At 38.6% G+C, this 14,962-nt stretch overlaps 1 protein-coding gene across 3 annotated transcripts in view; it reads right to left on the reverse strand.

Moving 5' to 3' along the window:
- Nucleotides 1–8,825: 8,825 nt before the first annotated feature.
- LOC147897391 (bacterial hemolysin-like protein) overlaps nucleotides 8,826–14,962 on the reverse strand; it is a 61,197-nt gene continuing 55,060 nt past the window's right edge. For 2 of the 3 annotated variants that reach the window (XM_087380322.1, XM_087380321.1), the window contains one exon: nucleotides 8,826–10,184. In XM_087380322.1, coding sequence (XP_087236448.1) covers nucleotides 10,017–10,184 — 168 coding nt within the window. In that variant the 3' untranslated portion in view covers nucleotides 8,826–10,016. The remainder of the gene's footprint in view (nucleotides 10,185–14,962) is intronic. The other variant, XR_015541671.1, reaches the window with a different exon arrangement.

Consider the following 14,962-nt stretch of genomic DNA (forward strand, 5'->3'; position numbering starts at 1 on the left):
ACAAATAACAACATGCAAGATGGCTTTCCAAAACACGGAGGCAACATGCCCTCCAAAGATGGCATTACGAACATGACAAAAAGTAAGAAGCATCAACGTACATACTTAACAAATTGCTCATAGATACATTGGTCTGGTCCTTGTCCTCACCTCATAGTCAATCTTGGAGTCTCTTCAAAAACTCAGCACAATCCGTCGTGTGTCTTTGATGATTTGTAAATTTGCATTCACAAATTACTGGCATAAACAATAGTACCTTAGCGTGTTCCTCACCTACTTTCATGTACAATCATGGGCAGTGGTGGTCTCAATCCCAAACAAAATGGATCCGAACTAACAATAGTCACCATTTCTTAAGCTCGTGTCATCCTCTAAGTTCACCTAATGTCTCTCTTTCCACAAAGCCCTTATCATAACTTTTTTGTGTTTATGTTTCCAAGTTGCTTTTGTTTTATACCATGGTCCATCACTCCCAATGTTCTCCTACTCTAAGGTGCATCATCTACATTTATGGCGCATCTATGTCCTTCTCTCACCCCTCCCAATTTACTCACTTAAGTTTTCTCTTTTATTAATGTCCCATCCCAACTCCCCCAAACCTCTCCCACGGTAAGGTGGCTAGTCTTTTAAACTATACAGCACACACCATAGCACAAAAAAGGCTTCTATGTATAAAAAGTAAAATTCAAATAGACATAGGAAAAAAGTATGGGAAAAGGATGTTCATTGCATGATGGATAAGCATGTATGTTTGGTGCATGTTCAATGTAGCATGCCACTACTTCATAATTGAGGGATGGCGAGTCACCTTTTCTGACATCCCACTCTTTCTCAAAATCATAAATGATAGCAAAAATCGAGTCCATATGCAATGCATTGTGGCATACATCACCATAACCTAGTAGAGATGGAAAGATCTCATGTTGAGGGCATATTTGCATATCCACATGATTAGAGTGGAGTTAGAGTGTGGAATTCAATCCATGTGATCATGTTTATGGCTTCACATTACATAAATAAGTCTATGCTGATGTAGATGGAGAAGCCTCATGCTAAGAGCATACTTGCACATTTGCATGATCAAGATGTGGAGGTTAATCTATATAAGCATTTAATAAATATATTCATAAAACCTCAGATCTGAAGTGGCGTTGTAACTGGTATGTACCCTTTGGAAAGTAAACAGTGTAGTAGTTTCTCTTTCTTTATCACACGAATATCATATGGAGTCATGACTCAAATATTATCACAATGTGGAATGGCTCCATGTTGAAGACTATCTGGTGCTCTATGCTAGAGGCTTACCCATCTACCTTTAAGAGTGTCTACCCCATGAGAACACTACATGATGCTTCATTGTGGAATAATACCAAACAAGGATGTGGATCTATGAGCATTCATACTCTTAATAAGTTGTGTTGAACGCTGAGGTGCCTCTATGGAGCTTATACTTTGAGCAAGCCATTGCTTTTTCTGGTTATGAGGTTCTAAATGGCCAAAAATTTCAATTCCTGAGAAATTTTGAGAAATTTAAATGGCCATACATTTTGATCCATCATGGACCTATGAGGTATTGTGTGAAAAGAAAAAAAAACACAACAAGCCATGTAGTGCTCACCTGACTCTTGAGATTTGATTTTTGGCATTCATTAAGCATTGTTATTAGATCCACTTGTTCCATTATAGCCTTTTCAAACCAGTACACAAAATGAACAAGATAAAATATTTTATTTCATTTCTTAAAGCAATGTGTAGTCTAGCTATAGACTAGCACATCCTTAGAGGAGATTGAAATCTACCAATTTCCCAAGTGATCCGCCGCTGCCTAAAACACTCAATTGGCTCCTAATGCAGTCATTTCCCTTAGATCTATCATCAATGTTCACATTTATACATTTGACATACTACCTCATTACTTTTATCGATGGGTATTTCATCACACCAATGATTCACTTGTAGTCTAAGAGTTGTCTTTCTTTTGGATTTAGAACAACTACACAAATCTTGTACTCACATGACACCAAAAAAGTCACATTTATTTACTATTTTTTCCATTAATTCTTGTACATACATTAGTCTTGTAAAGCCTCTTGTCTATTCAACAACATCTTGTTGCCAATATCTTATTTAAGAGGTTTCATTTTTGGCATCCAACTATTCTAACATGTCTTGGATCATACTTTTTCTAAGAACTTCTCTAACACCCACACAAGTTGGATTATGGCATACAAAATAGCTTGTTTTGAGACGGAATATTGCTTATTGAGCATTTTTATCCTAAGCCCCATAGGGGTAGGCTATGTTGAAGTCATGTTAAGTCTATTGTTTTCTTTTCTACCTTGTCCTAGTTCTTACATGATTACGAAATTACATTAGGATTACTTTGTGTGTCTATCATCCTATCCTTGAGTCGACTTTGGACATACCATCTTTCTTTAGATAGCTTGGAAATTAATAAAAGAAAAGATACAAATGGCCATACCTCTCTCTCTCTCTCTCTCTCTCTCTCTCTCTCTCCAAAATGTCACTGTGACTCATAAAAAATACACAACCTCTAAAATCGATATTTCAAGCTCCATAGGGTAGAATCTAAACAAACTTGAAGCAAAATGGAGAGGAATATGAGGTCTAGTGAGTTTAACAAATTATGCACATGTTTCAAGGATATGTCTTATAACTTGATAAAATAAAGGGCTTATGCCTTGACAAAGCAAGTGCTTACACTCTCTTTACAAAGGATAAAGAACAAGTCTAATACCATGTTAGAGGATAGAGGGAAGAGAGAGTGGAATGTGAAGCCTTAGCTCATTGCAGTCAATTGTTTCTTCCATGATTATGTTCCACAATTTTTATAATTTCTTTTGGCGTCAAACAATTGATATGACCATCTTTGTGAGGGAAATAAGTATGGAAAGATGAATTGTTTTGGGAAAAGTCTATATGAGATAGTTGTAGGCTTTTTGGCAGGCTACAGTTTTGATACCTTGCATTTTTCATGATTCAATCATTTGGGTGAAGAGATAGTGACCCGAAGATTTAAAAAAAGCATGCTAGCCTACTTTTTGTGCTCCAATTTATGTGCAAGATTTTTAAATGCAGATTTGAGGCCCAAAATGGTGGATTTTGCAAGAAAGTGATGATGACTGAAGTGATAAGAAATTGAAAGATAGTTCAAATTCTTAATATTGATTATTTCCACATTCTGCACCATTTGGGAGATACAAGCCTCTGAAGAGGGCTGATTTTCTAGTGATCTATTTTTGGTAGGAGGGGGGCTGATTTTGGGAAAAGCAAGTTTGTGGCTCAAAGAAGATAGATTTTCCTGAAGGCCAAGATCATCAAGAACACACTGATTTTTGCCATAGCTCTTGTTATGTAGATTTCAAGGCAGATTTTGAAGGAGAACCAGATTCTTGAGGACTAGGGATAGAGTTCGAGATCTAGGTTGAGATTGAGATTAAGATACCTACTTCCAACTGAGATTTAGATTGAGAGTAAAATTATGATTGAGATTGAGATACTGGAGGTAGAGCACGGGGGTGTTGGGGCAGCACATCTTTCTTCCTACGAGAAGAGTTTCTTTGTAAGGATTTCTCTTGAATAAAGATATTCTTCTTCTCCAATTCTAGATTGCTATTTGTGAAATCCCTACTTCTATGACTTGGCACCTCACGTGGTATCAAAGCGTGGTTTTGTTGTCTAAAAGACACACCATTCTCGAGACACATTTTGAAATCTTACAAAGGGTAAACATTCAATTTTGGATTTGTGTCAGAGATATAATTCCAAATCAATTTTTCCTTGTGTGGGAGACAGAGATTTTGAAATTCCATTTTTTGGAATTTCAATTCAATTTTCCTTGTGTGAGAGAGATTTTGAAATTCTATTTTTTGGAATTCCAAGAAGGTAGAATTGGGAAGATGGAAGATCAAGATGTTCTAAGCATGAAGTGCATGATGGATTTTCTTGATTGGAAATTATGGGCTATGAAGGCATTCCAAGAAGAGAATGTGGATGTAAATCAGAAGCATATTGATGTTGGATCTCGACTAAATAAAGTGGCGCATAGAAATCATGTGGTCATAGGGCAATTGGATCCTAATAGAGTTAATCGAGGAGATTCGAATGAATTATGGGAAGATAATCAAAGAAGAATCTGTAAGAATATGAGTATGTGGATCAAGTTCAGGTTCCTGATTTGAACTAGACTGCAGACATCGATTCGAAGCCCTTCTCAGGCTCAAAGCCCGATATGAGAGAGATATGTGGCAAGAAATACAAAGATGGAAGAATCGGGCATTTATGATAGTACCCTCACAACAGAGGTCAAAGGAGGAATGTCTAGAACATAGAAGATCCCACCGATGTAGCATTAAAATAGGTTTTCAATACAACATAACATTCAAATTTTGACGGGATCAACAAGACAGGTGAAGACATTGAAGCTTGGATAGAAGAACTGGAGGATTATTTTGTGCTATGGTAATTTGATAAAGGTGGAAAGGCTAAAGTAATACTACAACTTAATGGCCCAGATTGTAGCAAGCATAATGGAAGTGGAAAGTCTAAAGTGGCAATCCTACAGCTTAAAGGCCTTGCCAAGTTATGGTGGAAAAAGATTGCAATAAGCATAATCGAGTTGATCACATGGATCCTATTCAAAAAGATTGCAGTAGAAAGGTATTTTCCATCCAAATTCAAAATGAATAAGAAAGGTATTTTCCACCTGAATTCAAAACGAATAAGAAAATGTATTTTCTTGTACCAAAACAATGAGGGCTATTTGTTGAGCAATATCAAGATAAATTCTTGGAACTTCATCGACTGTGAGCTGTGTACGGATCCACCCAACAAAGGTCTATATGCTTGGAATGCTTAGCAATCTCTACCAAACAACAACATATCATATTTGTACAAAAGTGATTTTTATAACAAAGATTCATTAAAGATCGGATCATCAAAACTCTAGGCCTTGTTATCCTCACCAAAATCTACTTTTGAAGAATTGTAGGACCTCATTATTAATGACACATTCTTGTAAATAAACGTAACCTTCCTAAAAGTTTTTGAGATACTTTGGAAAAGAAATCTTATACAAAATTAAGGATAGCAAGGAGTCGGATAAATTTGCATTGACCTGCTTGAAAATCAACCTTCTTTCTAGTTGCTTTTTAAAAAATCTCACCCAATTGCTCCTTCCAAACTTGAGGTGTGCTATATCTTAATTCCTCTCAATACATTGATGTACAAAAAAGTCAGAGGAAGTTCCTCAAAGATTTCAAGTTCTCACTTGAATTATTTGAAATGGAGAGGGGAATACAGTTGAGAGAACAAATGGAAAATTTTTGAAGGAAATACATTCAAACTCAAAAAAGATGAGAGGGGGTCACATCATGCACATAAATTTTAAATCTTTTGAAAGAAAAAAACTAAAAAACGAGAGCTCATAAGGGAGATGGTGGAAAATGGAGACATCATGGCATGCAACCCCATCTAAGCTTAAGAGGGACAAAGAGGAAAAGCTTCACACTCAATAAGGTTTGGGAGAGGAGGGAGTCATAAGATGAAAGGGAGAAATGTGGGATATGGAATTGAGGTGGTAGTTGGATGAGATGATCTAGTTTCAAGAAAATTGATCCCATATCTACCCTAGTTTAGCAAAGACGACAAAGGGGTAGAAGATGGTCAAGATTCCCCTTGCCCCACTCCCCCTAAAAAAATATTTTATTTTGGATGAATGATTGAGCGACTTTATGGTCAAAGAGAAGTTTAAGGTCCAAAACTCTATTCAGTAATGTTTAACTCAAATCTTTCTAATTTTTGACATCCATTACTTAAGTTTACCATGGCTGGCAACACTCTCTAATACGAAATTGTTGTTCTTTATGAGCTCAAGTTTACATTCCCTAGTTTTCGTATTATATTACTAAATCACAAACTAACTTATATATCTAATTTAACTAATTTAAATGTACGATGTTATTTAATGTACCCCAACATCTTTTTATAAATACTACCCCCATAACAGATCTTTCATTGTGGATGGCCAAGAGTATGTAAATACTTTTACAAGCTCTTAGTGATTTGAACAAGCACTTTTCTTAGCCTATTGAAGCTAATTTTTTCTTGCACAATTAAGAACCCATTGGATTGACTTTCATTTTTCTCAAATTTTCTTAAAGAATGTCAATCTCACAAAGTTGTGTTTTGCATCTCAAGGTGAAGGAATTTTATAGCACTCTCCCATGTGAGCATTTGACTTTTTAACTTTTTATTCTAGTCCATGATTCTTCTTTCGTAGATTGGTATATCATATTTCCTTCTAATGTGAGCTTGTCTAGATGATACCCAATGTTGATACCAAGCCTCTAGCATTCTAATCGTTGCATCTTTTTTTCATGATCCAAAGAGTGTTTATGTGTATGGACTCTATAAGCGTGTAACATTTGACAATATTCTAGTAAGCCGATCTTTCCTTCACACATAAATTTCATAAAGCTAGTCATCCCATGAAACAATGAAGTGCAAGAGGAGAATGGATATATGAAATATGTCTTCCCACTTAGCCATAAATCCATATTTCTTTCCCCTCCATTTCAAAGACTTATTAAATCACTTTCACTTCCGAAGGAGCATTTGTCCCTATCTAGACGATTCTCTACATTAATTTAGAAGTGAATGTCCACCCTTCTCTTACTCCTCACACCCCCTCTAGTTGGAGACATGTTTTCACCTAACATACAAATAGCATTAACTTTAGCAAACATTGCTCGAAGGGCCAAGCTAGTGATATGATCAATTCATAGATTGCCAAGAAGAAAGCCTTTGCATAAAGATCGTTGTAGAGGCTAAAAATCACTATTATAGTCCTCCAATTCTCACCAAAACCCATCTTGATAAGTGCAAAGCTATGTACTAAGAACCTACCAAAAAAAGAAGAGGAGACAAAGAGTTGCTCATATGTTAAAGAAAAAGGCACATTTCTTGTAGCAAGGATTAAACTCCAATAAATCTAGGGACTCGTAGAAACATCACCATATGCAGGTGAAAGTCAATCTTATAGCAAAGAAATTGTATGAAGAGAACCAATGCCATGAGTTGTGCTAGATGTTGAAAAGGGCTCAAAAGATAGAATCTAGCCTTTTAGAATATGGTGGAGCTAGCATGTGTGAATGTCGAGGGGTGGTAATATTGGAAGGAAAGGGGATGGAGGGGAGACTGATGTGGAAGCTAGGATCAAAAGCTCTATCGTGGAGGGTAGACTCCAAATGCACTAGCATGGGTCAAGATTCGGCTGTACTTATGTGTCATTGGAGTCTATGACCTAAAATCCGTGAAGTTCAAGGGTCTAACATGGCAATTAAGTCTGAGTCTGCCAAAATGCTAGTATGTAGGTTCTGAAATTTGGAGTCAAAGATGTCTCTGAATAACAAAAGGTAAGACATCATTAGTGTATGCTGAAATTGCACACAAAAATAAGGATGATGCAAAGAGTGATGGATCATTGCCGAGAATATTTGGAACAAAACTTGAAAGGCAATGGAATGCTTCGTAATAGAGAGCAATGAAATCAATGACAAAAAGTTTCTTAGAACGTATGGCCAAGCCTTAAGAGAAACCTAGGAGCTTGGAACTTCGAGCAAGACAAGACTTCAGATTGAAAGTCAAAACCAAGATTCAATAGAGGTTGCACCTCTGAAGGTTGAAGAATATGTCTACTGTAGGCATGTTGAAGAGTTGTTGAACTATTGAACAAATGTGTCCAAGGGTGGCACATTGCCAACTACAAAAAGGAAGTGCCCTCCTCCCTTCTCCCTATCCGCAGCAAAGACCGAGGCAAAGGGGATCTTGCCCATCTACCCCTTTTTGTCATCTTTGCTAAATTAGGGTCGTTATGGCATCATTTCTCTTGAAACCAAATCATCTAGTCCAACTACCCCCTCAATTCCATCTCCCATATTTGCCACTTTGATCTCCCAAATCTTCAAGTCGCATACCACTCTCTCCCCTTCCAAACCCTATTTAGTGGGAAACTTTCCTCTTCGTCCCTCTTAAGCTTTAGATCCGTTTGCATGCCATGATAGCTCCATTCCATCTCTATTATGAGATCTTTTCAAGTCCCTCAAAAAATGTAAAAAATTTTAGTGTGATGTGATCCACTCTCATTGTTTTGAAGTTTAGCACATTTTCCTACTCTTTCCATTTATTCTGTCATCTAAGTTCCTCTCTCATTCAAATCATTCCAAGGAGAAAACTTAAAATCTTTGAGGGTCTTCCTCTAACTTACAACATTCAATGTCTAAAGGAAATCATACAACACACTCTAAGTTTGGAAGGAGCAAATGGGGAGGTTCTTTGAAAAAGATGGAAAGAACAATGAGTTTCAAGCAACAAACTTAGTGGTGTATGTAAATTTTATCCTCCTTGCATCCATCTTTCAACCCTGATAGAGAGTTGAACATTTCCACTCTTGCTATCCTTAATTTTGCATGACCCTTCTTCAAAAGACCTCAAAAATATTTTGGAGGATTCCGTCAATTCGAGTTATACTGATGAGCCATAGCCACTTGTAATGGTGAAGGCATAGTAGGAGCAAAGACTACAAGGGGCATGGGAAGCCACATCTAAGAGCACTGATGAGCACATGGGATAGGAAAGCCAAGTGAGTGAAAAGCAAAAAGGTAAGGCAAGAGACGAAAAAGCAAAACTTTGATTACTGCAAGGAACCTGCAAGAGTGACTATAGAATATTTGAGAGAGATGGTGGCTAGGAGAAAAAATTCACTTGCCAAGAGATTGAGCCACACAATATAGCACATGGTTTGAGATCAATGGGAACCAACTGAGTTATCGAAGAGATGCCGACACAGTCTGAGCTTATCTCAGATTCAACTTACAATAAACCCGAATAATTGGAGATACAGGCAACATATCAATCAGGCCTTTAAAACTAGCGGTCCAGACCAAATGGGCCAACCGTATTTGTATGAGACTTCCTAACAAGATCCATAGGAACGTTATCCAATGTATGCAGCCAGCTATCTCTGGAGACAGAAATATGATTTCTTGTAGCAACGTACCTGCTGTTACATCGATCATGTTTTAGAGGATCACAATACTCCAGAAACGTGTCTTCCAAAGTTATTTCTGAAGAAAGGCAGAAGCAGAGAAATAGGCAGGACTCTTTGCAGGTCCTCAAGTGCAACGAGTTAGAAGAAAACTAAAATTGCAGAGTGATGGTGGGCCATCTCCATGCAGAACAGTCCTTGATAATGTCCAATCTGCCTTCTTTACAATATTTGCACACACGTAGAAATGTCATTCCAAGCACGTTCCCATCCCCACTAATGTCAACATTCTGTTTCAGGGGCCACTTACAGATATGATCCCATTGTATGACCTGGACATGGATTTCTCTGTGAGCAATTCAATGAATTGGAAGTCTGTTATGATCCACGCTTCTGTGTGGCCTCTGCTGCATAATCTAAAACCCGAGTAAAAGTGGCAAGTTACTCTCTATCATCTCCAATGTTGGAAGCCTCAGTGAAGCATAAGATTGTTGAGCTACCACCACAAGTGTCTCATGAGTAGACTTTGAGATCCCTAAGAAGAAAGGGAATCGTTCCAGCAGGCAAAAATCACAAATGCCATTCTTGCATCTATACTTTGTTCCCGTTTGCAATTTTCAAAGCAATGATTGTCTTGTGTATACTGTCGAATTCACATTTGACTGCACAGCCCAACTGAGAAACTCTGCTTTTGATCTGCTGGATAGCTTATCAATAAACCTCTGTGGAAAATAATGGCATTTATGATGCATATCTAACCTAATTTATCTGCTAGCCATGGAAATAAGCAAATACTGAACAATCAGAAACTTTCGAACTAGCCAGTAATCCAGTCAACCACACGTCGATCCATGATCATTACTGCCCAAATAAATTTGAAGTCCATACCTTAAAAAAGAAATTGCTTTAAGATACTTCTGAGTCATATAACACAGGACCAACATATTGCTCAATCAGCCAACATTACTTGTCCTTCCCTATGTGAGCAATCAGAATAGTTTCTTTTGAAATATGCCAAAAATTCAATGTTTCCATCAGCACCTTTCAGTGGAGACTCTATCCATCCTTCACAGGTAAACCCATGGCCCTCAATCCCTGCAATTACTCTCTGCAGAACCTGTTTCGGCACAGCATTCAGCTTTCAGACCCACAATGTGATATAATACATTTCAGTATACAAATATAAAGGACAGCTTTAAAATATGGAATTTTCCATCTGCCAACAGAATCCACGTTACACCAGAGCCCTATGACACTGTTAGGTTTCTATCATTACCACCTAAATTTTAGTGACTTCTTCATGCTTTTCCAGCCATTGGAAATTCCATCAAGTGGATGGGAGAGAACCTCCATGACTTTATAGTTGATCTTCCACAGACATAAGGAGATGTGCTTCTATCCTTGTGGTTGACTGTCTTACCGGGATGTCTCACTTCATTTCAACTAGAGAGCCTGTGTGTGCCTCACAAGTAAAGATTTGTTTCTAAATAACGTGTTTCTAAATATCAGACAGGGATTCGAGATTGGCTCCTTAATTTTGGACTGCGGAATTTAATGCACTCAAGACGAAATTGGGAATTAGTGGGGATCATCCTGAAATATATGTTTAGATAGAGAGGGTCAACCAAACTTTGAAAGATATGCTGAGAGCATGTGTTTCCTTAAGGCAAGTTCTTGGAACATGGGGTTGCCATTACTAGAACTTGCCTATAACAATAGAAAGCATTCATCCACAGAGATGAGTCATTTCAAATTAAACTGCAGGTTTAGACCAGCTAATCCAACTATAGTGGGAGTCCCACAAAAGATAACTAGTGCCGCCGATATATAATCCAAACGCAGAGGATGTTGAAACTGGATAAGTCAAACATCCGCCCAGCTATAGATAGAGGTAAGATATATGCTGATGAGAAAATATCTTTTAGAGAATTTAAAGGACAAAAAATTTTCTCAAGATTCCTTCACACGCTAAATCCTTAGCTACAAGACAATGCGTGAGGTTATCACCCCGATATTGTGGGCCATGGTTAATTCTAAAGAGAATAGGAAAGGTTACCTATTGGTTGCAATTAGCACAAGGTTGCAAGGTGCATCCAAAGTCTCATGTGTCTTTGTTAAACGATTTTTGCAACTAACTGATTCATTGATTATAGAATTGTTATGTTACAGAAACTAGAGGAAAATGCAGCACGCAAGTAGAATTGTTATGTTACAGAAACTACAGAAGAATGCAAAACACAAACCAACCAGAATCCTAGACAGGTAGAAATGATTGTTTGAAACATGAAGATACCTACGGTGTTGATTGCTTAGCATAGTCTTCCTCTATCTTGAGGCTACCTGGAAATCTATTTACCAGATACGGAGAGCATTCCAAGATTTCATCATCGAGAACATTGATGCTTAAAGAGGAAAGGAATGTTGCGTTCCAGTTAGAATGCAGTATGACCTCAAATGAGTTGATGACAAAAAGTCCTTAGAGAGACTAGTGGTAATATATGTAAGTGTAAATAGTTTCTTGCTATGGTATTTGATGATCGGGGTCCAAGACGACTAGAAGGTTCCGAGGCCCCATGCACATTAGATGGGTTAATTCATTAGCCATGTTCCTAGGGGAAAGTGCCTAGGGGCAAAGATGAGTTAAGTGAATTGGAAAAGACCCAAAGGGGTTTCATTCATTAATGCATGGGAAGCGGTTTGGAACGTTAGTGACTGGCTAAATATGGTAAGGAGCTTTCTAGGTGATTGACGAACCAAGTTGGGCATTTTGAAATGCTTTAGGAGGTGATTGAGGCTTATGAAGCCATAGTTCATATGGCCAAGCCTTGCATGCCATAATTCTGCATTTTGCATTTCTACAATCATTGTTGCCACATGTACATTAGACAAATTGTTGTCAAGTTTGTCCAGCTGGTACAACCCTAATTCAAAGTGTTGTAGTGACTATTTGATAGTCTTTTTCTCCATCCTTGACAATGCACTGACTATTTGATAGTCTTTTTCTCCGTCCTTGACAATGCACTTACCATCTTCAAAATGGACAGCCAAGCCTCTTTTCCCAAAAGAGAACACAAAAGTAAATTCTTCTTTATCCCTGGCACATACAAGACATCTGGAAGGCATAGATCAGTCCCATCAACTGATAACAGCAAATTCCTCCCACTCTCCTTTCACAAGATATGAAGAATTGTTGGTAGAAGACACACTTTTGCCAACAAGAAAATGCTGCAAATCTGAAACTAAACTCCCCTTGGAAGCATTGTGCCTAGAAGCACCACTATCAAAGTACCATACAACATCTGAAGCATCACCCACACTAGCAACCTCATGGTTGGCACCACAGCTGACATCATAAATGCAAACCAAAAAGGCCCATCTTCTGTAACAAGGTTTGCTGAAGCACTACCTTGTTTGCATCTGATGCATTTGAGTCTGAAACTGTCATTCCAGCTTCCCTCTCTTTCCTTTCTTTCTCCAATCTTTTCCAAAGACTCCAGTAATCAACAGCGACCCGTCGACCCACCCAGCATGTCGTCTCCACCCTCTAAGATAGCCTTCCCACGCCCTGCTAGGGGGGCTGCCTCAGCCCTACTAGCAACGAAAATGCAATGCCTTGTGACATATGGACTGCTAGATCTTGCTTTTTCTCAGCAATGCAATGCTATCCTAGCAGCCCTATTGAAGCATTTCTCGCATAGTAGTCAAATGGCCAAGCTCTTTGATTGGCCATAGACATTGACCTTCTTTATGGGTGGCTGAAATGACCAGAAAAATCTTGCAAACCTCTTGTCAGACCCTCATTATTATTACCCAGGCATCGCAAAGACCTTCATGGGGACATGGTTTTTGAACTGCTAGCTTAGCATATGCCAGTGCTAGAGTCTTAGCCTTGGCAAAAGCACTGCCAAGACATGGCGAGGCTCTCTATGTAGCACACGTCCCAGTGAAACACATAGAGAAGACTCCTCTGGGATAACTAGTCTATGTCTTAATGAGGGATCGGAGAATGCTTAGAGGCAGGATGACCTGAGCCAAGAGCCTAGTTGATGCACGTGTGGATGCTGCATTGCAGACAAATAGAACACCTTCCACCCCAACATCTGAAAGGTGGAGAAGACTACTAGAGTTTTTGCATTTAGCCAACAAGGCTTGATCATCACCATGCACATTAACATGCATATTTTTGCTTGTCTGTTCTTCCTGCAACAACAGCCCCACAAGTTCCTCAAGTTAACTGGTACTTTACTACCCTCATAAACAAATTCAGATAATTTTATGGAAAATCAGATGTGTCTTTGGCAAAGAATTCAGAGTTGTAGATATAAGCTGACTATCAGGTATGACTCATCAATATTCAGCATCTTAGTCAAATGATCTTACTTTGGTCACCCTTCAGCATCTTAGTAGTATCATCAGACCCTAGCCCCATTCCTTGCATGATCCATATTCTCTATTAACACGATAAAACCCTAAAATCCTAGGGTGAGCCTAGGTGAGTTTAAACTCACTAACTACTAACTCAACCACTAACTGTGGTTAGGGGGTTAGAAGGAAAAAGAGCCCTAACCCTCCTAATTAACTATAACATTGGCCATTGCCTTATATATTATAATATTTCCAACACATTCTTCCCATTGCCTCGCAATTTGAGCCATTGTTTGTGACAACTTGCACCACATTGTGGCATGCTTCATGTGGTAAATAAACTCCCTAGTTATCTTGGTATCTGCAACTGAAGCATCTATTGCCCAAAGGAAAGTACAGCAAGATACAAGAGTAGTGTTGACATGTCTCCTCTTGATGTCATCCCAATCGTCAAATAGAATACTACAGCCATACTTCTCCCAATATGGATGGCAACTCGCTGTTTATGATATCCACCTCCTCACATAAGTCTGTAGTGTGCAAGGCCTCGGATGAAAGGCTTCTTATTCATCCCAAACGTGTGCAACCCTAATCATACGCCCCCATTGAGGAGTTTTGCAAGATGAGAATATAAATTGCATCTAATAAATGTCTGGCAAATCTCTCTATGGGCTGCCTTCTTCAAGGCTGCTTGCCATGCTCTTAAGCCCAAGAGGTCGACGTCAAATTGCATGCACAATTCCACCCTCCTCCACATCATGCACAAAGATGGAGGTGCTCTTTCAACTTCTCTTGGGAGAAACGTGAGTGGCATATGTGAAAACATCATCTAGGACAGCTTACTTCTGCACAACAGAAGAGATGCATTCGTGGATACCTCAACCCCAAGCCTCCATGAGAACCCAAATGTGCTTTGATACATAGAGCAGTGCCATCAAACTCCAAAATGCAATAATTGAATGTATTCTCTTCACACCAAAAGTGCCCTATGGTGACATGAGTCGAAGCCTCATCTGAGATACGCGGCATCTTCCCATTGCTCAATTTTGAAACCTGTTACTTATTACATGTACCAGACATGTACAAAGTAAGCCAAGTTTGTTCTGTTAATAGTATGAGGTGTATTGTTTACTGTTAACAGTCAAAAGTTTACTGTTACCAGTAAAAGCTCCAATTTAATAGTTTCAAGTCTATTGCTCCTCCGCACTGTGGTTTCTTGTGAGTAGGTTGCTTGGGATAAACATGATGAGGCAAAGGCACGAGAGTTTACAAAAATTATTATGGGCAATGCAGTTTGGCCTGATTCCATAGCTCTCACAAAAGCTTTGTGGCCCATCTTCTATGTATTGCATCTCACATATAAAGAGGGCTCTACTCTTAGTCTTCTATATGAGTTCAAGGATAGGACTGGCAAGAACTTGCAGTCGAACACCAAACTGCAAGCAGACGTATGTCATTATGTGATGCCGTAAATTCCAGCATCCTTTAATTTATAGTCATTAGAATCTAATGTACAAGGCATTTTGAAAG

Source organism: Dipteris shenzhenensis, chromosome 10 (assembly GCF_047967505.1).
Source record: "Dipteris shenzhenensis isolate YYH24624 ecotype China chromosome 10, Dip_SZ_1.0, whole genome shotgun sequence".
NCBI lineage: Eukaryota > Viridiplantae > Streptophyta > Polypodiopsida > Gleicheniales > Dipteridaceae > Dipteris > Dipteris shenzhenensis.